The sequence below is a fragment of the Nematostella vectensis genome, chromosome 6 (genome assembly GCF_932526225.1).
Source record: "Nematostella vectensis chromosome 6, jaNemVect1.1, whole genome shotgun sequence".
Lineage (NCBI taxonomy): Eukaryota > Metazoa > Cnidaria > Anthozoa > Actiniaria > Edwardsiidae > Nematostella > Nematostella vectensis.
This window is the reverse complement of record NC_064039.1, coordinates 10,245,298-10,271,324: the sequence shown is the minus strand read 5'-3', so window position 1 is coordinate 10,271,324 and position 26,027 is coordinate 10,245,298. Positions and strand designations below refer to the sequence as shown.

General features: G+C 43.1%; 2 protein-coding genes and 1 long non-coding RNA gene across 8 annotated transcripts in view; 1 reads left to right on the top strand and 2 right to left on the bottom strand.

The window, feature by feature from the left end:
* The first annotated feature begins 42 nt into the window (after positions 1-42).
* Positions 43-11,184, top strand: LOC116603454 (SCO-spondin). Of its 2 annotated transcripts, XM_048728598.1 has the most exons (3): positions 43-163; positions 5,251-6,949; positions 7,121-11,184. In XM_048728598.1, the coding sequence occupies exons 2-3, from the start codon at positions 5,344-5,346 to the stop codon at positions 10,753-10,755; spliced, it is 5,241 nt and encodes a 1,746-aa protein (XP_048584555.1). In that variant the 5' UTR covers positions 43-163; positions 5,251-5,343; the 3' UTR covers positions 10,756-11,184. The 2 variants fall into 2 exon arrangements, with proteins under 2 accessions (XP_048584555.1, XP_032220546.2); XM_032364655.2 differs by having other exon boundaries at positions 5,251-11,184.
* Positions 2,709-5,272, bottom strand: LOC116603456. Its single transcript, XR_004290615.2, has 2 exons — positions 5,133-5,272; positions 2,709-3,234 (listed from the first exon to the last, which is right to left on the bottom strand). It is a non-coding gene; the product is annotated as an uncharacterized LOC116603456 (long non-coding RNA).
* A 450-nt stretch (positions 11,185-11,634) lies between the features above and the next one.
* LOC5519900 (SCO-spondin) overlaps positions 11,635-26,027 on the bottom strand; it is a 29,348-nt gene continuing 14,955 nt past the window's right edge. The window contains exons 1-13 of one of the 5 annotated variants that reach the window (XM_048728593.1): positions 24,974-25,333; positions 24,061-24,192; positions 22,793-22,847; positions 22,099-22,250; positions 21,597-21,617; positions 21,186-21,369; positions 20,004-20,345; positions 19,537-19,725; positions 18,895-19,068; positions 15,508-18,720; positions 13,114-14,586; positions 12,741-12,893; positions 11,635-12,535 (exon numbers count right to left, since the gene is read on the bottom strand). In XM_048728593.1, the coding sequence (XP_048584550.1) occupies positions 11,967-12,535; positions 12,741-12,893; positions 13,114-14,586; positions 15,508-18,720; positions 18,895-19,068; positions 19,537-19,725; positions 20,004-20,345; positions 21,186-21,369; positions 21,597-21,617; positions 22,099-22,250; positions 22,793-22,847; positions 24,061-24,081 (6,546 nt within the window). In that variant the 5' untranslated portion in view covers positions 24,082-24,192; positions 24,974-25,333 and the 3' untranslated portion in view covers positions 11,635-11,966. Of the gene's footprint in view, positions 12,536-12,740; positions 12,904-13,113; positions 14,587-15,507; positions 18,721-18,894; positions 19,069-19,536; positions 19,726-20,003; positions 20,346-21,185; positions 21,370-21,596; positions 21,618-22,098; positions 22,251-22,792; positions 22,848-24,060; positions 24,193-24,973; positions 25,334-26,027 lie in introns of those variants that run through there. The other 4 variants (XM_048728594.1, XM_048728595.1, XM_048728597.1 and 1 more) reach the window with 4 other exon arrangements.

The following is a 26,027-nucleotide window of genomic DNA, read 5'->3' as shown; positions in this document are numbered from 1 at the left end:
TCACGGGTCTGTTTTCGCTCAACGTGAGGTCAACAGTGAGGTATAGTTCTGTTTTTGACGTGTGTACATGCTGACACGGCGGCGGGTGTGCAGATCTCTGCGAAGACGCGGCAGTGGCGAGTCTGTGCGGAAATAGCACGTACTGTGCCGCTAGAACGTACAGGTAAGTGTAAGATACCTAAGCTAGCTTAGTAGAAGTGCAAAGCCAAGTTTATATATTCCAGCTTTTTTTTATTGACGGTGCCATTTTTTCTTGTGGTGTTTGCGGGTTCCCTTGTAGTGAGTCGACGAGGCCATACTGTCTTCCTCATTGTACATGTAGGCTTGAGAATTTAATGTCTAGCAACAAGCTTGGACGTTTTCTTTTGCGTTTTTTAGTGTTGTACCCTCTAAATGTGAACTTTGAGTCCAAATTAACCGCTGACATTTCCGCCCTGGTTATCTAACACTGTCTATATGACAGCTATATCAGAATCTGTGTCCAAAAATGTCACAGTTTTCATGTCATGTTTCCCGTTTTATCTTTTTAACTCGAAACCTATGCCACATTTACCATCGCATGTTTGGCTTATAAATTGTTTTTTTTTTTTTTTCTTCGTGTGGAGCAAATGACAGCGCCCGTATAGGTTTAGACATTTGAGCATTTTAATTAAAATTGATATTTTGTTTACTAAACTCGCAAGTTACACTTTGTGATATTCCATTTGAACATAGCGGGAGGGCCATTTATAAACTGACATGTTTGTCATCTTGGTCGATCCTGGGTTTTTTTTCGTGTGGCGAAAATTTTGGTTTATTATTATTAATATTTTTATTATTTCTTATTATTGCAACTTTTACCATCTCTAAACCGCTCGCATAGTATCGTTCAGCATCGCTTCTAGTTGAGCGTTTTCTTTCAAAAGAGAAATTAGTCTTGACACCTTCCCCCCTCCCCCACTTTTAGGCCAACTCCTCCACCGCTGTGACATCCTTGGAATAATAAAGACTGTCAGTTTTGTGACGGTACAGAATCGCAGTTAATTATCCTGATAAAACTTCCATTAACTATCTTTTTAATACGTTCTCAGCATTTTCTTCTGTAGTTTTCCTGACATACAGAATTAGCGCCGAGATTGTGGCCTTGCCGGCCCTTGACAGTTGGGCGATTTCTACACTTGGAGCGACGGACGCTCAGAATCCGATATAACGTCACCCTGCACCGTCTCTTGTGAGGTCGGTTGAGTGACTTGAAAAGAATGTTTCGAAAAATCTGGAGAGGCAGGCGGACCTGCTGGAAAGCGCCAATGTACGAGAGAGGCAGGAGGGCAGTGTTGTTTCGAATGATTGGCGGTATAGTAATCGAAACGTGAGGGTGGTGGATAGGTGTCTGTGTAGAGTTTGTATGTCCAATAAGATTCGAGTCCTAGGGTGTCCGTAATAGCGAGAGTTGACTGGATGTCCTATAAGATTCTACACCGAGGGTGTCCGTAATAGCGAGAGTTGACTGGATGTCCTATAAGATTCTACACCGAGGGTGTCCGTAATAGCGAGAGTTGACTGGATGTCCTGTAAGATTCTACACCGAGGGTGTCCGTAATAGCGAGAGTTGACTGGATGTCCTGTAAGATTCTACACCGAGGGGGTCCGTTAGTTATCTTTTTCTTCTTTATTTTCGCGCATATAAATTTTTTGCGTTCTTGCATATTTCGCGAGTCTTAAATTTCGCGATCGCGTAGATTTAAATTCGGGATTTTGAAGTTCATGTTTCGCGAATTTGAAGTTCATTTTTTTTTTCAAAATGAAGTAACCACTAACTGAATCAGGCCCAGATAATTAAAACAATACCAACAAGTTGCCCCTTTTAACCGTTATTCTGGCAGTAATGGAAGTGTTCTTTCTCCTGAGCTATTATCGGTAGTTTCGTTGGACATACTTACTAGAATATCTCAATAAAACCTTCAATGTTTGTCATCATGTTTTCTATATCCCTTATTTTCGCGAGATTTAAGTTCGCGGACGTTATTTTTTCGCGAGTCTTTTAATTAAGCAGATTGAAAGAGCTTTGTTAAATCATGCGAAGAAGTTGAGCGGATTAAGTTTTGATTCTATTTGTTTCTAGAAGGCCCAAAATGTCATCTAATACAATATTGTTTCGTCTGTCTATGTATCTATGCGAAATGTTTCACAGCGTGAATCTGAAGTGCGGTATCGTGGGCTAGATATGCCTCAAGTATTTGCCCTTTAATGCCCCCATTTACGCCGCTATATGAAAGAAAAGTGAACTCATTCGTCGCTTACGTGCTATCGTCGTATCAAGATTCAGCCAATAACCTTCACCTCACCTTTGGGAACCTATTCGGTAAAAGCACTAGTTGTTGAGGAACTCTACGAGAATGTTATCTCCTTGTAAGAGCATGTCCCTAGCGCACGCGACCATTCTGTCGACACCCTATTAGGCGACCGCCATCTCACCTCTCAGACACGATCTCTTTTTACACTACCCAAGCAAAATATTTACAAAATACACTCTTTAGAAACCAAATAAAAGTCTATATGAAAATAAACAGCTTGCCTATTTGCGGCGCTGTTTTGGCTTCCTCTGCCGGTGCAACTATAATGCTTGTAACAATCAAAACTGCGTTTCTATGTTTTGACAATTCGGCTATGTACTTTTGGGCTTGTACAGACCTGTCTAGTCGTATCTAATGACTAGAATTCCTTTTTTCGATATCGCTAATTTGTCTGGCTTGCACAACGCGTAAACCCTCGACCTGAGCGTGCTTCTCCTTCTGACTAAAGCTGCTAGATTGGTCGGAAATGATCACTGCGGCGTCGCTAATTTGCTTTATCGGTGTAAATTTGAGCTCCACCTTAGCTTTCCCTCCAGCAAGACTCGAGGAGTTTCGGATATGGCGTGATTTCTAGGGCATAACCTTGCATAGATTGCTGAGACATGACTAGCATACGCGGTCAGTGACGCCTGTCCATTAACGTGAAAGACAAGGTAAATCCTCTATGTCAGTCGCGACGCTGGCCGCAGATACGTCGTAGGTTTAGTGGTGAGTAGGGCTGAACCCTTTTTATGCATGCTCAGGTGGACGGTGTGATAACGGTTACACTAGTCTACGAGACAGTCACGCGCCCACCGCATTCGTTTGTTTGAATATCTTTAATAGCCGTATTACCTCGGCGCGATAGCAAGTAAGCACACAAGTCTCCATTCGCTCACACCATCGAAGGTAGGATATAGGGCTGTAGAGGAAAATGTGTTGGAATGAGCAGGTATTTTTACAATATCTCGTTAGCTCTTGACTAGTTTACGAGTGTTTTCCTTTCTGTGGTCCATATTTTTTTAAAACAGATCAGCTTATAGACGCTAAGATATGCCGCCACTGCAGAGATCGTTATGTTGAGAAATATTATTTTCTTTGTATATAATTTATTATTCTTGTTTAAATATAATTTTCCTGCATTCAGACGCCTTTATTATCATAAAATAAACCCTCCATTTCGAGGAAAATGTCATGAATGTCACCAGGTGAATAAGGATTTTTAAGTTTCTTTTAGATAAGATTGTGCAAGCAAGCGCATTTTTAAATAAAAATACTAAATTCGCAATAAAAAAAACATTAAAAAATCATATCGTATCGTCAGACAGCTTGCAGTTTTTTTAATGGTACTAGCGCATTTTATAAATTTTACTTTAGAATGGTAGGAATTGTTTGAATTGTGTAGCTCGACACTTGGGACTCCCAGGTCGCTATGGTTTATTTCTCCGTGAAAGGGGTCAGAATCTCCACCTGTCCAAGCGAAACGTATCTCTCTTCTTACTGGCACCTGCCACTGAAAACCCAAAAGCTTTTTTTATATGGGTAAGAGCCTCGTTATCTAACACAGCCTTTAAAATACTAGATTAGAGCTTGGTATTTAAAGAGGGTCTGTCAAAATACCGAAAATTAAATAATACCAAAGTGATTGTAGATAGGACGATTCATTTTTTTTACTGGCCTTATGGCTGCTATGGTGGCTGTCAGGGACAAGACACGCCGCCATCTCATGCTCCCGCTCAATGCCGGGTCACGCAAAGCATCCATTTCCATCGGCTAATTCAAGCGAGAAACCGAGATATGTTCAATCACATATCTTCAACAATGTATCAGACTTTATTCGTAGATTTTTATTTTGAGATTTCCTTTCGAATAAATCACTGTATTTTCCACTATAAACAATAACAATAGAGTGGTTGATTGGTATATCATGCTTATATCTTGGCGCGCGCATTTTGTAAATAAAATTCTTATAAAACAAAAATGTTCAGTGGCCATCGGGATTTATGGAAACGCTGAATCGCCCAATCACGTGTACTGCATCGAACTGCATTATTTATGCCATCGTATCGGTGCGTCAAATTTGTCTCTTACCAAGTTTAATCATTTAAAGCCCGTACGCCACCTTCACCCTTGAAATATCTTCAGTTTATTTTATACTTGGTATAGTAGTTAATTTTAGGTTTTCGTTTAGTGCACTTACGAAGTCATGTGCGGCATATCTTAAGTGTCAAGGGTGAAATTCAGGATCAGCAAAAACAGTTCAAGTAACGGGTCATGCCGTTTTATAAACTAAAAAGATTTATATTAATCTCCGTGTATGCCCGAAGGACACGTGGTAGAAATAGGTGCCTAATCTGCGTTCAACAAGCGATAATCGCTTATACAAAGATGGCGTTATTTTTAGGAGATAATTTAATCAAAAGGCTGAGTTGTTCTGAAGTAGCTCACGTACTACTAGACCGCTAGTTCACAGTCGACTTATTAAACTTCTCAACCATGAAGATTTAACTACTGCAAAATCAGATTTGACGATCTCCCGGTGGTCCCCTTGATGTCATGCCCTCTTAATTTATTATAAGGGACGTGAGGCATTTCTAAAAGTCTGTTGACTCAAGCGATGTTTTCGATTTTGGGTTGTTTTTTGAAATGCAAATATTAGAGACCTGTTAGCAAATGATTGATTGGTAGCCAATTAGAAGTCTCTTGTCAGCTGGCCAAACTTGAAAATACACCCTGTTGTCTTTTCCAAGCCTATTGTTTATCCGTGTAAGATAATACAGTAAGATTATTAACACTGCTTTGTAACCAATTGGAAATTACCATTGTGTGAAAACTTGAATTATTTTTCGAACACTCCAAGTCTTTTCCTGCTAACATCATGCTCGTCAGTGTTCTCAAGCATAGCTTGTTGTTCTGATGCTTTTCTGCCTTTTTGCAGGTTTGAGCCTACAGATATCGAGGGGTGCAGCGGTGTCTTAAACAAGACTAGTTGTTTTTTTCGTTGTAAACAAGGTTTTCCAACTGCAAAAGAATGGCCGGGCTTCAATGGATCATCACGTTGTTATCAACTCTTCAATGCGTGCGGTTAGGGCAAGCAAATGTCATATCTTCCGTGCCGATAACATGCCCGGCTTACTGCTCTTGCTACGGGGAACATAGAGTGGACATTTATTGTGGATATCTGGCGGATGATAGCTTTTCGGGGTTACGCCATGTGCCGAGGAATTTTCCCATGCAAGTCAGCCTTCTCTCTTTGTACAATAACCTGATCTCCACTATCCATAGCAACGCTTTTAGGAATTTGACTGCTCTCAGGAGCTTGAACCTTGGAGCCAACCGGCTGTCGGTGTTACCGAGAAGTGTGTTTCGTGACCTTGCGTCATTGCGCTCACTGGATCTAAGTGCCAATCGCTTGTCATCGCTTCCGGAAGACACGTTTGAAGGACTGTCCTCACTACAGGACCTGTTTCTTGATTTTAACCGCCTACGTGCCATACCAGAGACTACATTCCATGGATTAGCAGCGCTTCAACGGTTACGTTTGCATAATAACAATTTGAAAACTTTTTCCGAGCGAACGCTCCAAGGCACGCTCTCATTAAAAAGCCTCCAATTGAATAATAATTTATTGACTCGCATCGAGCCAGGCACGTTTCGCAACCTTCGCGGTCTGGAGATTCTGTACTTGAACAATAATAACATCACCGAGCTAGATCAACGACTATTTGCGAGGACGCCGTCGTTGAAATTATTATTCGTGAGTTTTAACAGCCTCGCTACGCTACCCCGGGGCTTGTTTTATTCACTTTCAACGGACGCTAAAGTTTCACTACATAATAATCCTTTTGTTTGTGACTGCAAGCTTAGTTGGCTCAAACAATGGATCAGGACGCGAAGTCTTATATATTCACTTAATTTAATCAAGTGTTCTTCGCCTCCCGGTTTGGCTGGACAGCCGGTCACCGCCGTCCCGGATTCGCGGTTTGTGTGTGAATACGGCGAGTGGTCTGAATGGGGGGCATGGACATTTTGCTCGTCTTCCTGTGGTGGTGGGAAGCGTAGGAGTAGACGTGCGTGCGAGAAAACCACCGAAATACTAGTAAAAGATGGCGCCGGTTGCCAGGGGAGTGGCCTCCGAGAGGAGTCGTGTAACCTCGCCCCTTGTCCTACTCACGGAGGCTGGGGCGCCTGGACTTCCTGGACAAGATGCAGCAGTACCTGCTTTATAGGGCAGCAGCTGCGAACAAGAAACTGCACCAATCCGATCCCGCATTTCGGCGGGGAAAAGTGTGTAGGAGCTGCTATGGAAAAACGAGTATGTAAAGAGAAAGTCAAGTGCGCGAAAATAGGGGAATGGAATGCGTGGACCGCATGGTCAGATTGCAGTGTTAGTTGCGGCGTGGGGGCTCGGTACCGTATACGTGCTTGTCCGGATTCGCAAGTGTGCGCTGGGAATGCAACGGAGTCATCTTATTGTTATTTGGGCCCTTGTCCCGTGGATGGGGAATGGATGCCATGGTCTGATTGGTCGGAATGCAGCCACACCTGTGGTAACGGATCTAAGGTGAGGACACGGACCTGCGTTAAGCCTTTATACGGAGGGCTAAAGTGCAGTGGCCAGCCATCTGAGGTCACAAATTGCTTAATAAAGAATTGTCCGATACATGGTGGTTGGACGTCTTGGGGTTCCTGGTCAAGTTGTAGTCAATCTTGCTCAAATGGTACCCGGACGAGAAAAAGGACGTGTTCGAATCCCAGTGCAAAACACGGAGGTAATAATTGCACTGGTAATCCATCCGAGATCGCAATTTGCTTAATAAAGAATTGTCCGATCCATGGTGGCTGGACTTCTTGGAGTTCCTGGTCAAGTTGTAGTCAATCATGTTCAAATGGTACCAGGACAAGAAATAGAACGTGTTCGAATCCCAGTGCAAAACACGGAGGCAATAATTGCACTGGTAAACCATACGAGGTTACAAGTTGCTTTTTAAAGTATTGTCCGATCCATGGTGGCTGGACTTCTTGGAGTTCCTGGTCAAGTTGTAGTCAATCATGCTCAAATGGTACCAGGACAAGAAATAGAACGTGTTCGAATCCCAGTGCAAAACACGGAGGCAATAATTGCACTGGTAATCCATCCGAGGTCGCAAGCTGCCTCTTAAAGAATTGTCCGATCCATGGTGGCTGGACTTCTTGGAGTTCCTGGTCAAGTTGTAGTCAATCATGCTTGAATGGTACCAGGACAAGAAATAGAACGTGTTCGAATCCAAGTGCAAAACACGGAGGTAATAATTGTACTGGTAATCCATCCGAGGTTGCAATTTGCTTCTTAAAGAATTGTCCGATCCATGGTGACTGGACGTCTTGGAGTTCCTGGTCAAGTTGTAGTCAATCATGTTCAAATGGTACCAGGACAAGAAATAGAACGTGTTCGAATCCAAGTGCAAAACACGGAGGTAATTATTGCACTGGTAATCCATCCGAGGTCGCAATTTGCTTCTTAAAGAATTGTCCGATCCATGGTGGCTGGACTTCTTGGAGTTCCTGGTCAAGCTGTAGTCAATCATGTTCAAATGGTACCAGGACAAGAAATAGAACGTGTTCGAATCCCAGTGCAAAACACGGAGGCAATAATTGCACTGGTAAACCATACGAGGTTACAAGTTGCTTTTTAAAGAATTGTCCGATCCATGGTGGCTGGACTTCTTGGAGTTCCTGGTCAAGTTGTAGTCAATCATGCTTAAATGGTACCAGGACAAGAAACAGGACGTGTTCAAATCCTAGTGCAAAACACGGGGGTAGCAAATGTACTGGGTTATCCAGAATTAACGAGGATTGTAATTTGGCTCCGTGCTATCTTAGTAAAGGTTGGAGTGGCTGGTCTAACTGGTCAGAATGCACTAGATCATGTTCTAATGGTACAAGGTCTCGTACAAGGATATGTTTGGATGCAAATGTCACTACAGCCCTTAGAAACTGTTCTGGAGGATCTAAAGAGGTCGATACTTGTAATATTCATGCATGTCCGGTTCATGGAGGGTGGTCGGAGTGGACCACCTGGTCTCCTTGTAGCGTTAGTTGTTCTAATGGAACGATCAGTCGGACTAGACACTGTAGCAACCCTTCACCAAAGTATGGCGGTAAAAACTGTAGTGGTGTGAAGAACAAGCGGAGACCTTGCGCTCAGAAACCATGCCTGGTAAATGGTACTTTAACTAACTGGTCATCATGGAGCTTATGCAGTGTTTCGTGTTCTAATGGAACAAGAACTAGATCACGCGAGTGTGTGAGAAAATCCACCAGCCCAGCCGATTATATTGCTAGATGTATTGGGGAGCTGAATCAAACAAAACACTGTTTTGAAGGCCACTGCCCGATCTCCGGGGAGTGGTCTACATGGAGCGAGTGGAGCAGCTGTAGTAGATCATGTAACAATGGTACCATGTTCAGAAACAGGACATGTTCTCAGCCTCTGTATGGAGGAGCGCCCTGTCCTGGTAGAAATATCCAGGTATCACCTTGTAATCCAACTGATTGCCCCTCTTACTGGAGTAACTGGTCCAACTGGACGGACTGTAGCGTAAGTTGTAGTTCAGGACAACAGGTTCGCTACAGAGAGTGTTTGAAAGAAAATGTTAGAGTTAATATTACTAAATGCAATGGTACAAATGCTCAATCCAGAACGTGTGCATTCGCCCCCTGTCCTGTGAATGGTGCATGGAGTTCCTGGTCTGCATGGTCCGATTGTTCAAAAACGTGTTCTATTGGTGAGCAGATACGAATGCGTAATTGTACCGAGCCGAGATTCGGAGGCACGCCGTGTAAAGGCGCTAATATGTCGGCGATGGTGTGTTACCAAAGAGCGTGCCCAAGTACCTGGTCTTCCTGGTCTAATTGGACGTCCTGCTCGGTGTCATGCGGGAGTGGGGTCCAAGTGCGAACTCGCTCTTGCGAAAAGGCTGGGAATGTAAGCGATTCGTGCCCGGGTAAGAACGTAGAGATGAAGGAATGTATAGTATCGTGCGATGCACTTCGAAGCAAGGAAGCCAAATGGATGCCGTGGTCACCATGGACGCCTTGCTCAGCTACATGTGGGACGGGCCATCAAATGAGATGGAGGTTCTGCTTCCCCCTATCATCGAGCAAAAATGAATCTGGCGAGTGTAAGGTAAAGTCTCCGTATCGAGTGGAGTCGAGATTCTGCTTCAAGTCGCCGTGTAACTATAGCTCAGTGTGGACGTCATGGACTCAATGGGCTGGCTGCTCCAAGCCATGTACCTCGGGCATCCAGCGGCGTGTAAGGTACTGTCTCAGCCAAGCAGTCGGTATCGAGTGTAAAGGGAAAAACGTGGAACTTAGTCCGTGCTATACTGAATCATGCCCGACTACAAAGCCCATTACCTACCCGCCGCTCATCAAACTAGGGTCACCTATACCGTGCCCGGATCCTGGGACCCCACTCAACGGGAGGCGGAAATTCATCGACCAAATAGAGTTTGGTTCATACTATGTCGCATATTTCTGCCGGAAGAATTACTATTTAGATGGTCCGAAATTCCGGCACTGTGAAAGCAATAACAAATGGTCGGATGCCCTTCCTTCCTGCCGTCCGATCTGTGGTGAGACTTCCAAACCGACCAATCACAAAAGGCTTCGTATATACGGGGGTAGCGATTCTATCCCTGGGGGGTACCCCTGGCAAGTCGCACTAGAATTCGATACATTTCAGTCCAATTACAACACGTTCCACTGCGGAGGAACGCTGATCGCAGAGGACTGGGTACTAACAGCCGCGCACTGTGTTGTTTACAAGGATAGCGGGATACCGTACCACGGGCTGCGTGTTTTCTTGGGCGTTCATGATATCACCGCGCGCCATATGGACGAACATGTACAGATTATTCCAAGCGCTGGGATCTATTCACATCCGCGGTTCAGCTGGAGGACGTATGACTCTGACATTGCACTTATTAGACTGCGCTGGAAAGCCAACATCACGGAGTACGTTAGGCCTGTGTGTCTGCCTAATGGATACCAGCGACGACTTGTGAAGCCGCGTGCAAAAGGAGTCATGTTAGGGTGGGGAGTGACTGAGAACAAGCGACCCTCCAAGACGCTTAAGGAGGCGATTGTTCCCGTCGTGAACCACAACGCATGTAAGAAGGCGTACGAGAATGAAACTTGGCCAGTGACGTCAAACATGCTGTGCGCGGGGTACAAGAACAAGTCACGTGACTCGTGTAACCGCGATAGTGGCGGTGGGTTCGTATTCTACGATTCAAGAGCACGCAAGAGGAAATGGTTCATCGGGGGGATTGTCAGCTGGGGAAACCCCAAGTGTGGGGTCCCAGGGAAATATAGCGTCTTCACCCGGGTTAATCACAAATTTGTTAAATGGATCAAGAAAAATATGAAGGCTAATGACAGTCAAGAGCCTAACTAGAATTGTACTTTATATATACGACGTTACAGAATCCAGGGCGACTCTAGCTGGACTGCCCGTGGACGCCTGTAGATAACTGTTACCCGCGGGACTAATCCCGCAGACTCCCGAGGGACCCCTTGTCATGCGGGGCTTACCCCACAGAGGCCCGTATGTATCCGTTACCCGCAGGAGTCCCGAGGGAGAGCTTGGACACCGCTGACACGAATTCGCATTAAGTTATTGTTCAAGTTGACAAAGTTCTACAAAAAACTGACTTTATGGAAAAGCTAACATTATTACGAATAAAAAGCTTATTTATGATTAATATAATTTGCTATAATGGACTTGTATTTACATTACTGTCTATATTCTACTGTATATTGGAAAAAAGAACATGGATGAATATATGGGAGGAAAATATTAAAACCAATATCGCGATGTTATCGATATCTGCTCGAATCAGTTCTCTCATTTCTCCTATGAAAACCCTGTATTTATTGGTCTTTATCTGTACCTGAACCCTGGGTATGGCAACAGAAAGCGAAATTTAAAGAGTATTGTTAAGACATTTACTTTGGATTGTGCAAATGTTCACTTTCTTCATGCTTTATCATTCGAAGAAGTTCCTCCAATTCTTCTGTGTTTGGTATTCAATTTCATCAAAGATAATAATCCTTTACTTTTTATTCTTTTTTTTTTTTTAGTTTTTAAAAGCTCAAACCAGTGCCAAATCTGTTCACCCGATTAGCGAAATGGCTTTTGAATGATTAATGGTCGAAGTGAGAGGTGTACGGATGGGAAAGTGGGGAGAGGAAAGATTGAGAGATAAAAGGCAATATAGGGGGAGGGGTGGGTAGTTTCCAATGTTTTTGCTCGAGAGAGGGAGCAGTGAACATAAAAGATGCATAGGACTTTTCTTTAGATCTCAAGTACATAACGTTACTAACATTACATGTCGTTAAGTGAAGTGTGCTTGGCCGCCGGTGTGACAGCATGCTAACAGCTGTTCTGATAGGAACTCTGGCCAGGTTCAGTTGTACCGACATTTCTACTACCTGTTGAAAGCTATCAGAATAGGCAATTCAATGCGTGCGTACTCGACATGGAAACCAACTACCGTCATGCAGCGCGCTTCGTTTGGTACGCGCTGCATTCTGGTAGTTGAGGTAGGTTCCTATTGTAATGCGAGCGCAAGCTTATAGCTGGAATGGCCTATTGTGTATTTTATCTTACAAACTTGTAATCGTGTTCCTTGAATGAATGTCTATCTTTGATGCTGGAAAAGTCATGGCTAATATCCCGTAATCCTCAGTGTTCTTTGATGTTTGCGAGGCTTCGGTTTCGTCCTCTAACACGCACGATACCTCCAAATACTCATACTCGTCTATCTGTTTCTTATCCTCTAAACTAAACTGGCATGATAGCTCTATACTCTCACTAACGTCTATACCCGGCCTTGTTACCATAGCAACGTTGTCTAATCTTGGGTTGAACTGTGCATAATCTAGCGGGCCGCCGTAGTATACGTCCCTATAGCACAGATGGTGTTGTACGGCGAGAAAGCTTTGTTGTCGGCCTATTGTTTTCTTGAACCCATCTTTTTCGATGGTCGTCCGTGTGGGATGCTCTTTCTTGCTCAAGGATGATCGGGGCAGGACACGCTTCAAACATCGAAGGGGTTTGCTCCGCGTTGCGTAGATCGTTAGGATGATAACTAGCGTGATGATGAGGCTGCAGATGATGATGATGACATACCATGGGAACGAGGGCAGTGGTGACGCAGACATGGTTGGTGAATCTTAAAAGCAATTGCAGTTTATTAAGAAAAGGCAAAACGTGTCTAAAGACTATTAAATTTTATTAAGAAGGGGTCCTGATCTCATGGTTAATCGACTTTCTCGGGCCAACATTTTATACGTAAGGATCATGTGAATGAACAAGAATACTCGGAGTTGGGAGTAGCATGAGATTAGATACTCTTATCTCATCTGCATCATGATTACCATCGGTGTCGATGATGACGGAAGTACCCATCGTGGTAAGGCTGGCCGTAGCTAATAACCGTATACTCATGTCAGATATACCGCTTGACTGAGGGTTTGTACTCATCGCGAAGTTCAAAGGCGGAGTTGCTGCTGTAGCCTGGCTTTCAAGATCTGAGAATTCATGATGAAATGAATGGTATCGGTGTGTTAGTACCTACTTGAGTAATTGTAAAAGACTTTCGCCCCTCTCTCTGCACTGAGGGAATCTTTGAGAGCAGTTTCGAGCAAGTCTAATTAAACCTCTAAAAACGAATCACGTGCAAATTCCTACTAGCAGTTTCCTGATGATCCTAGGGTAAACCTATGTGGTACACAAAGATTGGATACTTACTATTGTTATTAAAAGAATACGTAGAGGCTGCGCTGCTGTAGTCCAGATTCACTGTTGAGCTACCCAAATCAACTGTGCCGAAACCATTTTCTTGTATAGTAAGAAATGGTCCTTTGATGGAACCTTGAGGAATCCCGCTGTTGACCTCTAAACTTGTTGATACAAGCAATAGACCTGCCGTAGGTGTTGGTAAGACGATGTGAAACTTTCCGGTAACTGAGATCTTTTGACTGCTGCTTCCCGTCGAATTTTTTGAAGGCAGATATCTGTCACTTAGCAGAAGTGCAGCAGAGCTTTTAGGAACGCCACTTGTCGTGAATGTATTTGATGCTCGAGAAATAGTAACTAATGAAGTATGGTGTCGTGAAGAAGAGTTTTGGGATTCACTTCTTGTCGAAAATGTATGCGATGCGCGATAAATGGTAACAACTGATGTATAGTGTCCTGAAGAAGAGTTCTGGGGTAAACTACTCATCCAAAATAGATTTGATGCTCGAGTAATAGTAATATCTGATGAATAGGGTCCTGAAGCAGAGCTCTGTGGTACGCCACTTATCGAAAATGTATTTGATGCTCGAGAAATGGTAACTAATGAAGTATTGTGTCCTAAAGAAGAGTTCTGGGGTACACTACTAGTCGAAAATAGATTTGACGCTCGAGTAATATTAATATCTGATGAATAGGGTCCTGAAGCAGAGCTTTGTGGTACGCCACTTATCGAAAATGTATTTGATGCTCGATAAATGGTAACTAATAAAGTATGGTGTCCTGAAGAGTTCTGGGGTACACTACTAGTCGAAAATAGATTTGATGCTCGAGTAATAGTAATATCTGATGAATGGGGTCCTGAAGCAGGGCTTTGTGGTACGCCACTTATCGAAAATGTATTTGATGCTCGATAAATGGTAACTAATGAAGTATGGTGTCCTGAAGAAGAGTTCTGGGGTACACTTCTTGTCGAAAATAGATTTGATGCTCGAGTTATAATGGCAATTGATGTTTGGGGATCTATAGAAGAGATTTTGGGTATGTTACTAATCGAAAATAGATTTGATGCTCGAGTAGTAGTGATAATTGATTTATGGGGTTCTGAAGCAGAGCTCTGGGGTACACCACTTGCCAAAAATAGATTTGATGCTAGAGTAACAATTGATGTTTGGGGATCTAGAGCAGTTGTCTGGGGTATGCCACTTTTCGGAAGTAGATTTGATGCTCGAGTTTTAGTAATAACTGATGTTTGGAGTACTATCGTAGAGCTTTGAGGCACGTCAGTAAAAGCCAAACTCATACGATCGAGATTTGTGGTTTGTCGATTGCTTGGTTCCAAACTTAGGGGTGTAATGCTGTTATTGGAACGTGAATCCGTGGTTTGTAATACTCTGTAGCCCGATGAAACAGTCCTGTCTGGAGCAGATACTGTTTGACTTGGTCTTATTTCGAGTGTCCTTGTGTCTGTTGTTGTGTCGGAGTTTCCTGAAACAGAAAATCGTGTTTAAATAAATTATTATTATATAATAACTATTGAGTATAATTAAGATAATTGTTTAAAATTGCTTGTTGTTCGGATTTCGACAGTCCATCTTCATTCTACCTACCGCAGGGGCACATCAAGATCCAGATGGGGGGGGGGGGGGGGGGGGGGGAGAAGCAATATGTAAAATTAGGTAAATTTCTGGATTTTCAGCTTCCGTGCGTTTCTTTTTAAATTGGTATAATTATTTGTAAAAATAAGGATGATAAGTAATATAATCGCATAAGTTATCCACTTTTCCTACATTAAGTAGATATTTGACGAGCTCCATAGGAGTTTTTAATAGCGGCCAGCCGCCATTTTACAATTGGTATTTGCACTGACAACATCTAAAATAGGTGTTTACATAAGAAATAATGATAGACTGAAGATTCAAGATCAAACTCATACTCTGCTTATAAATGCTTTGTGAGACAAAGAAATAGTTCTACGTTTTCATTATTATACTAAAAATTATTTCAATTTTCCTTAATGAAGGTTTAAGCTTGTAATCGATTTTGATAGACATCGACAAGGGACATGATTTTTTTTATCTGCTACACACCGATGTCACATGTCGTTTTGTTGCACGCCCTTGTCCCAACACTAGGTCCTATCGAGATACAGTTTTCACGATCAGGGCCTGGCGTATAGATGACACAAGACCTAGACCTAGTCTGAAAACCTACATCGCAATCTATAGAGCAATTAGACGAGTTTGTCAACTAAGTGTATCCTCCATCAACTGGACAGACCATGCTACAGGAATAGTATTCAACGCTTAGCCCAAGATTGGAACAATTTCGGCCACCACTGCGGAAAACGGTGAGTACAATCGCGCGATCTTTTTCTCGTCCCCTTCCCACATTCTACAGAACACTTACCCCACTTCGACCAAGCGCTATAACCCCCATCAACGGGGCATGAATTGTTGCATGCTTTTTGTTCACTAATAGGACCCAAATGGGAACAGTTCTTTCCACCATTCTTTGGCTTGGGTACTGTACAAGTACGAGTCCTGTTTTGAACACCTGAGTCACAGGTAACGGAACATTCCGACCAATTACTCCATGGGGAGTATCCACCGTCTATTACACACGTAACAGAACATGGGGATAACTCTTTACTTGGGCCTAACTCGGAACAGTTCCGCCCATTGTTTATAGGCTCTGGGTTAGTACAATTTCGTGTTCGGTTTTTTAATCCAGTGCCACATTCGACGGAGCATTCAGACCAGTTAGACCAAGCCGTGTAACCGCCATTGACTGGACACGCTTGGAGTTGACATGTGATTATTTGGCTGTTTGGTCCGAGGAGCGTGCAGTTGTTTCCACCGTGTAATGGTTCAGGTTCTGTGCAGTTCCTTGAACGAGTCTTTGTTCCATTTCCACAAGTTACTGAACATTTTGTCCAATTTGACCAGGGAGAGTAATCACCATTGACCGGGCATGCTGGGAGGTCGCACTTGATTGTTTGATTGTTTGGCCCGAGATTTGTGCAGTTATTTCCACCGTGTAATGGCCTAGGGTTTGTGCAATTTCGAGAGCGGGTTTTTGTTCCATTCCCACAAGTTACTGAACATTGCGTCCAATTTGACCAAGGAGAGTAACCACCATTTATTGGACATGCCTGGAGGTCGCACTTGATTATTTGACTGTTTGGCCCGAGATTTGTGCAGTTGTTTCCACCGTATAATGGCTCAGGGTCTGTGCAATTCCTTGAACGAGTTTTTGTCCCATTCCCACAAGTTACTGAACATTTCGTCCAATTCGACCAAGGAGAGTAACCACCATTTATTGGACATGCCTGAAGGTCGCACTTGATTGTTTGATTGTTTGGCCCGAGATTTGTGCAGTTATTTCCACCGTGTAATGGCTCAGGATTTGTGCAATTCCTTGAACGAGTTTTAGTCCCATTCCCACAAGTTACTGAACATTTCGTCCAATTCGACCAAGGAGAGTAACCACCATTTATTGGACATGCCTGAAGGTCGCACTTGATTGTTTGACTGTTTGGCCCGAGATTTGTGCAGTTATTTCCACCGTGTAATGGCTCAGGGTTTGTGCAATTCATTGAACGAGTTTTTGTCCCATTCCCACAAGTTACTGAACATTTCGTCCAATTCGACCAAGGAGAGTAACCACCATTTATTGGACATGCCTGAAGGTCGCACTTGATTGTTTGATTGTTTGGCCCGAGATTTGTGCAGTTATTTCCACCGTGTAACGGCTCAGGGTTTGTGCAATTTCGAGAGCGGGTTTTTGTTCCATTCCCACAAGTTACTGAACATGTCGTCCAATTCGACCAAGGAGAGTAACCACCATTTATTGGACATGCCTGGAGGTCACACATGATTGTTTGACTGTTTGGCCCGAGATTTGTGCAGTTATTTCCACCGTGTAACGGCTCAGGGTTTGTGCAATTTCGAGAGCGGGTTTTTGTTCCATTCCCACAAGTTACTGCACATTTCGTCCAATCCGACCAAGTAGAGTAACCACCATTTATTGGACATGCCTGGAGGTCGCACTTGATTGTTTGACTGTTTGGCCCGAGATTTGTGCAGTTATTTCCACCGTGTAACGGCACAGGGTTTGTGCAATTCCTTGAACGAGTTTTTGTCCCATTCCCACAAGTTACTGAACATTTCGTCCAATTCGACCAAGGAGAGTAACCACCATTTATTGGACATGCCTGGAGGTCGCACTTGATTGTTAGACTGTTTGGCCCGAGATTTGTGCAATTATTTCCACCGTGTAATGGCTCAGGGTTTGTGCAATTCCGTGAACGAGTTTTTGTCCCATTCCCACAAGTTACTGAACATTTCGTCCAATTCGACCAATTAGAGTAACCACCATTTATTGGACATGCCTGGATGTCGCACTTGATTGTTTGACTTTTTGGCCCGAGATTTGTGCAGTTATTTCCACCGTGTAACGGCTCATGGTTTGTGCAATTTCGAGAGCGGGTTTTTGTTCCATTCCCACAAGTTACTGAACATGTCGTCCAATTCGACCAAGGAGAGTAACCACCATTTATTGGACATGCCTGGAGGTCACACATGATTGTTTGACTGTTTGGCCCGAGATTTGTGCAGTTATTTCCACCGTGTAACGGCTCAGGGTTTGTGCAATTTCGAGAGCGGGTTTTTGTTCCATTCCCACAAGTTACTGCACATTTCGTCCAATTCGACCAATTAGAGTAACCACCATTTATTGGACATGCCTGGAGGTCACACATGATTGTTTGACTGTTTGGCCCGAGATTTGTGCAGTTATTTCCACCGTGTAACGGGTCAGGGTTTGTGCAATTTCGAGAGCGGGTTTTTGTTCCATTCCCACAAGTTACTGAACATTTCGTCCAATTCGACCAAGGAGAGTAACCACCATTTATTGGACATGCCTGGTGGTCGCACATGATTGTTTGACTGTTTGGCCCGAGATTTGTGCAGTTATTTCCACCGTGTAACGGCTCAGGGTTTGTGCAATTTCGAGAGCGGGTTTTTGTTCCATTCCCACAAGTTACTGAACATTTCGTCCAATTCGACCAAGTAGAGTAATCACCATTTATTGGACATGCCTGGAGGTCACACATGATTGTTTGACTGTTTGGCCCGAGATTTGTGCAGTTTTTTCCACCGTGTAATGGCTCAGGGTTTGTGCAATTCCGTAAACGAGTTTTTGTCCCATTCCCACAAGTTACTGAACATTTCGTCCAATTCGACCAAGGAGAGTAATCACCATTGACCGGGCATGCTGGGAGGTCGCACTTGATTGTTTGATTGTTTGGCCCGAGATTTGTGCAGTTATTTCCACCGTGTAATGGCCCAGGGTTTGTGCAATTCCGTGAACGAGATTTGGTTCCGTTTCCACAAGTTACTGAACATTTCGTCCAATTCGACCAGAGCGAATACCCACCATGCACCGGGCACAGGGGGCGATTACATAGTTTTAATTCCATAGTCGGCCCAAGGCTTGTGCAATCTTTGCCCCCATTTTTGGGAACTGGGTTGGAACAATTCCTTGTTCGCGCTTGACTGCCTGCTCCACAGGTCACAGGGCAAGCAGACCAGTTGGACCAAGCCGTGTAGCCGCCATTCACTAGAAACAACAAGAAAAAGATGTTTAACATTAAAAAATGTATATATGTTTAAAATTTATAATGATATCTGAGTAAATCACGCTTTTTCCTATTCAGAGTACACTACTAAAAACAAGTATTGATTGAGTAGAGGTGGGAATTTAGGGTTGAAGACAGGAGGAATAGATTATTACCTGAGCACAGGTTGTCGCACGGCCCCGTTTCCATGGTATTTCCTGAACAATTGCTTCCTCCAAATGCAGGCGCGGGATTCGTACAGTTGCGCGTCCTGTTGTGCGTCCCGATACCACATTTAGACGAGCAGTTTGACCAGGAAGACCAGGACGTGAATCCACCATCCACCGGCGCTGAAGAGAATAAACTTGAATTATTGTTTGGCTTGTTTGAAGAGGAGATCTGGTAAACCTTCCCAAGGGACTGTGGGATACAGTCTGTTTTCGACCTCTCTTTCGTTGACGTCACATTACGGCGTTTCTCTGGGCATATTTGGAGGTCTGCTTCAAGTAGACTCGAGTCATGTTGATTACCTTTGCCTTTTCATTAGTCTTTGTTAATTTTTTTAGTTTCCTTTGCTGATGCTGTTCATCGGTGTTTCTGTAATTCCGGTCTAAATTGGTCTTCCGTAATTGTGGATTTTCTATCAGAATCTTTCTTATAAGAAAGATTTATGTGTTATGACAAAATGAAGCTCTACATGCAATCAAGATTTCACGTCTGTTAAATTTCATTATCAATTAAATGGCTATTGCTTAAAGATGGCCGAAACATACCATCCGACCCTTGATACGTCAAATAGAACCTGAGACCTTACTTACTGCAGTTTGATACGACGCATGTTCTGACTTCTATTTGCTCCGTCTTGTTGCTTTCCTGACCTTGGCACCAGTACGGCTCATCAGTTAGCGGAAGCGGATCGGTGCACATCCGGAACCTTGTGCTGTTGCCTTGGTGACACGTGACGGAGCACGGTGTCCACGGCGACCATTCTGTCCATGTACCACTCACTGTCGGTAATGAGAAATAGCATGCGTGAAATATTCATGAGTCAAAAGTAAATTTGGTTGCAGATCATGCTTCTATGGTCACTTTTTAAAAGCCGGTTCACAGCAGCAATTTGCTAAAAATTACGTTTCCATTTTATTATTAAATTTTGTTGTCATAAATGTCAATGGAGCTATCTTTTTAGATAGCAATGACCATACCAAATCGCTTATCATATGATTATTTTGCATGTTCAACTAATTGAGATAAATACAAAAGACTAAATACAAAAGGTTCTTACGTCGAGTCGTATACGTAGCCAAGAATCCCATTTTCTCCCGGTCTCCATCCGACACGAACCGCACGCTCAAATTCCCTCTCCTGGCATACGAGAGCCCTTCCGCCAAACCACAGTGCCTGCCAATCAAAGGCGCTCCCATGGAAACGCCAGCGTACACCTCCACGTAATCAAAGGTGCAGTTATCATTGTGCTCCGTGTCCAAGGTGGTGATGTTGAGGGTTATTTCCAGTAAAGAGTTTACCTGGATAGACCAAAGGCAGTCTTGACTGGTAGGGTAGAACTGTGGGTAATTGGGAGTGCTGATAGTGCCAGACGTCTCATTAAGTTGAACTCTGCAAACGCCTGCAACAGTTTATGGAAAACAATCAGGGGAATTCCTGTGGTTGGCCGTGAGGGGAAATGGTGAATCGGTGACGTCACAACTCTTAGCACCACAGGAAATCTAACGGAAACCTGGGAAGATCAGAACAAGGTTTGAAAACAGTCAGACTATAATGAAACTTATTGAGAGTAAATTTTGCTACTGGAACATCGAAATGATCGAGAATCGCCCAAAAATGACCCACGCGAAGGGCAACATCTTAGCACAAAACAGCCTGAATAACCAATGATCGGAAGCCACAAAAGTAATAAAACTGGGACTTCCAATGAATATGTTCATCGCTTGAGAAGCAGTGTGCTTGGGCCCCGTTGCAGTGAATACTTTGAGAGAAAGGATACGTGAATATTTCAGGGGTCGTGATTGCTGCGTGTCGACAGCCATCGGGGCTCTTTATTTACGCTGCCACCACCAGATTCTCACGCACAAACGATGATAACGATACTCGGCCATAATATTCTGCTATGAGGCTACTTTGGTAAACAAATGGTGATTAGGTAAGCCCTTTCCACAAAAGGGGACTCACGCTAAGAGATCACATGACTGTTTCGGTGGCAACCTAGCGCGCGCTCAGGCTTTTAGCGGCAAAATAACTTATTCAGCTGTTACGAAAAAAGGCAGATTTCCTTTTTTCAGAAAGGGTTTAGTTTCATTTAAAGATTTTATTTTTTCTTCGTTCGCTGGTGTGACGGGCGCAGACATTTCTGGTTTTTTTGTATTATTTTGTTTTGAATTTGCCACCCAGAAAGGTCAAGTGATCTCTTAGCGCAAGTCCCCTATTGCATTGCCTGTTACTTTCATACCTTTATGCTGTAAAAAGAAACCAGCGGAGGACCCCGATGCGTCGGTGACGAACTGCATAAATAGATTCTCGCTAGACGATACAAAAGGCGGTGGTACACTGCCCCCGCAGTATCTACCGATCAGCGGTGAAACCCTAGACGCGCCTTGACGCACCTCTAGATAGTCCCCAGGACAGCTCGGATCCTTTAATACGAAACACATCAAATTGGAGTATAGAACGATTAACAAAACATCAATAGAAGATAAAAAAGCTTAAAAGACGGGAAGAAGACCATGCACATATATTTATAATCATTTTGGGATTGAGAGAGTATTTCGTGAAAAAAGCATCATTTGGTTAAAAACACCGCCTGCGTTTTCATGGACGGTGTTTTACAGGGTTTCTGGGCAGAACAGACATAGATACCTACCTCTGTAGAGTATGAGTCCAACTGAAGAAAAATAAGAATAGAACATCAATCGTAGATATACTTGGTGTTGACAAGAGCGGGAAATTCAAAAGTGCGCATTTATTAGCCATTGATATTTACCAATGAGCTACAGCGGGTAACCACCCATTCTCGGGCGTACCCTTATATCAAAGAGGTGTATAAAATCTTATCCATACTTTTCTTCTACACATATTTCAAATAAGGTTGCACCCGGATAATCCCTGTATCGTAACCCGCAGTGCTTCATGGGTATGAAGTAAATAAGCGTAAATAAAATACAAATCCAGGTTTCAAAAGCTGCAGAATTCTTGTTACATTCTTATGAACGTTCACATTGCTTTCGAATACACGTATTCAGCCGTAAATACTCTTTCCATTAACCACCACCGGTAAGGACCGTAAGGACCCATGAACACGATACGTGGTTGGGATAGTAATTGGGCCACCCCTCCCCCCCCACGATGAGAGTGTCTTAACTTACCAATAAAACGAAGGTTGTCACCTCTATGCGGTTGCCAGGGGATACCGTAAGGACCCATGAACACGATATATTGTTGGGATAGTTATTGGGGAACTCGGGTGATTTAAGGTTGCCGGTCCAGTCTGTTACCACAGTAACGGGCGAGCATGCCTCTGATAACCGATATACTTAGTTAGTAAAAGAAGAAAGGAGTAAGTAGACAATGAAGCAATTCACTCAAATTGATGGGTGAATAGGGCGGATAACAATACAATAATGAAATGCGACATCCATAACCTCGATGATTACAAATAAACAGTCCAGTTTCGAATTCCACTGTGACCGCTGGATACAGGCACTAAGGACGCATAAATACAGTGTGTGCCTCGGCTTCAGGTAAACTTTTTGCAAATACCAGCGAAATCATGAAGAATTTATAAGCTTGTGCATTGCTTTGTTTTTAGCTCCTGGGGATTCTAGCCGGTCTCAACCACATAAGATTTACTTCCAGTTAGACGTGAACTCCGCATACGCGACCAATAAAAGTCCTCTTTTTACCCGGCATGATGGAATTCGAAACTGGGACTATTCATGTTTGATTGGTCGTTTTCTCTGTGACTGGGTTTGCGTTGTGTGACCAAAAGAGACGAAACCTATTTGTTTGAGTAAGGATATGTTTAAAATAGGAGTCTAGGCAAAGGTATTGGAGACTCACGTGACTTTGCATAGCCTGCCAAGAGGATGCACACCAAAGTCCTCAGTGATGATGTCTAGAAATGTGTTATATGCATTTTTATATAGTTTTAGTTTTAGTTTATTAGCAGCTTATACACAAAAGTACATGGCTGTCACGCTAACAAACATACAAAAACAAGTAATACTAGAGTCCACCTACTTTTAGACTACCCACCCCTAGTTAAAAAAACAGTCATATATAAATTTAGCGACCTTTATCTGCACTGTTATAGGAGGATTTATTAGGTTCTGAAAAAGGAGGCTTTCATCAATATATATTTTATCTTTCATTACCTTTTTAACTTTTTTAAAAGTTAAACTTTTAACTTTTTTTAACTTTTTTTTTAACTTTAAACTTTTTTAAACTTTTTTAAAAGGTTTTAAAAAACCTCAAGCACTCGTTTTCTTGCCATCTCATGTCGCTTACATTTAATCAGGAAGTGGAACTCGTCTTCGACCTCCCCTGAGTTACACTGAGAACAAATTCAGTCCTCAGGCTTTCTATAGGGCTTCTGGTAGCGCGCAGTCTCGATTTCAAGTTTATGATTACTAATCCTCAGGCGGGTGATAGCTTTTGGGTGGTTGATGTTGTGAATGTTAGAAGGGTTTTTCTCAAAATCGTATGTCTTTTTGAAAGTTTTATTAACAAGAACTAATTGCTGACAAAGAGGGGGGGGGGGGGGGGGCTGGAGGTGTAATGCGTTAACAATCAAGAGCATTTGTAACGTAGGAGCCCCCTATTGTCTTTAATCCCAAATTGTGGCTCTAAATCCGCCCCTCCCCCCCCCTGATCCTAAAACTATCTTGAATTTTGTCTTAAAAGTCTAACCTCCCGACAAACACAAATATACTAAAACAAACTCTGCCAGTCCCCTGATAATGGAAAGTGGTCTACCTTCGGGGGTGGCGGGATTCTGCGTTAGACGGGGATGGTCGTCCTATCTTACGGTAAATAATTCTACAAACTGCTATCCCCTAGGGGAGTGTTCAACGATTTTCTTCCGATTCTTCTATCCTTCAGAAGGTTTCACACTAACGGATCATCCTATCAAATAACAACCGGACTCAAAAGTCGATGGCAGTGTCTTTAAGGTTCGTAACAAAATTATTGTAAACTTGCCACACTCAATCTGCTATGTATTAGGGATAAGAATTGCTCTTGACCACACCTAAGTGATTTTGTTAATAATCACTCCCGTCTGTTTTTATGGGAGTCCCCCCTCCCCTGGGGAGTAGAGGGGGTTCTACCTTGCAGCGAACAGTTACCATGGAGACGCTACGTTCCCGATGCTATTCCTTCGCTGTAATCATCTCTCATCAGTTACCATGAAGACGCTACGTTCCCACTGCTATTCCTTCGCTGTAATCACCTCTCATCTCCTGGTTTAATACAACACGAAAACGAGAACAGCTTTAATGTAGATTATACAAGCGCTATGTGTCCGTTGTAGGGAAATATATAAAGAGTATTTTGAAATCGTAAAATAGAGCGATCCGTTTGCTTAAGCTAGAACACACCAAATAAGTAGGTATAATAGCGTAAATAGAAGTTATGATAACCAAACAAGGTACCCTTACCTACCCATCCGTAGAATTTCTTTAATCGGAACTCTCGAAACTGCATAGAGATGCATGATCCATAGGTATTTCGGATTAAGTGTTACGCTTTCGTTTGCGATTGATAACCCAAAATAATTAATAATTCATCCCTTATCTAATCAGAAGACGGAAAGCATCAAATAAACAAAGCTGTCGGTGTTCTAAAAACACACGGCCAAAGCGGAGGGACTAATTTTTTCGCTTAGGAAAAAAGAAATAAGAAAATTTTATTGCCTAGATACAAAATACGATAGAAAAAGATAGATGCGAATAGAGTACCTTGGCCTTACTCTATATCTAATTACTGTTACTATATCTAATTTTATGGATATAGTTTCCAATTACTTTGTTATGATTTCACAGATAAAGCATATCCAAGCATGTCCAAAGCACTACGATTCGATCCATTCATTGATCGTTTATCCCAACCCTGCTGCTTTAACAAAATAGAATTCTCCACTCGGAATAAGGAGTATACATTTCTTAGCTGTTTGGTACACCCTTGTAGGCGATCTCAACTTGAGCGGAGGAGGGCGGGAATATGAATCTTATTTTCGCATACCTTTTCTATTCCCTTTAACAATCATTGCTTCGTCTTTAAATCACTCGAGGATTGTTGTTCTCCAGTACTCAGGCAGGCAGGTGTCAGGCACAGTTTAGTGACGGAAACTCTGGATAACAAGTTCCGCTACTGAAGTTTGATTACAAGCTTCAGAACAAATAGGAATCGTTAACCGCATGGCCACAGCTAGCGTAAACAAGTTACTAGTGGCAAACGATAAGGAACCCCCGCCGGGCATGGCATTATTTTTTTCCTCGTTGGCGACTAAATATGTGCGAATCTCAATGCATGGAACAACTCTAGTTCCGTTAAAGTGATTTATCTTTATCGGATTTCGAGTACTGCCGTCCTATCAGCGTTTCGCCCTATGACAGGTTCTCCAATAGGGTTCTGGATTCCGGATCCTAGTGTGTGGATTCCGGATTCCATGTGGGTTTTTTCTCGTGGATTCCGGATTCCAGCAGCATGGATTCCGGATTCCAGCAGCATGGATTCCGGATTCCATATCTCATTTTTTCATGGATTCCGGATTCCATATCTCATTTTTTCATGGATTCCGGATCCCATATCTCATTTTTTCATGGATTCCGGATTCCGGATTACCTGTCATGGGGCGAAGCGTTATTCGAGATCATAAAAGTCTCTCGATAACCAGTTCTCGTCCCACTTACACAACCTCTGTCTTGTTGTCTTACCGTAGCACCGTAATCATTATTGGGGGAGGGAATGGTGTCTCTGTATTGTACTCCCCCAGAGCACAATTCTCGAGACCTTTATTGTAGACTGCTTAGTCCACGCCTCACCCCGTTTAATTAAGAGGTAGAGGTTTTAACGTGCCTTTGGAAATTTTAGCTTCCATAACTGAGTGAATTTAAGGGGATCACAGTCGCGTGCAAGCGCTTACAGGAATGCCTTATTCTTCTTTATTCCCGCGCATCTTAAATTCCACGAAAATTTCCTTAGCACATTTCGCGAGTTTAAAATTTGTGTACGAAGACCGGTCCTAGGGGAGGAGCTACCCACAAAAGACTGATGGTTTCTAGGGGACTCCTCG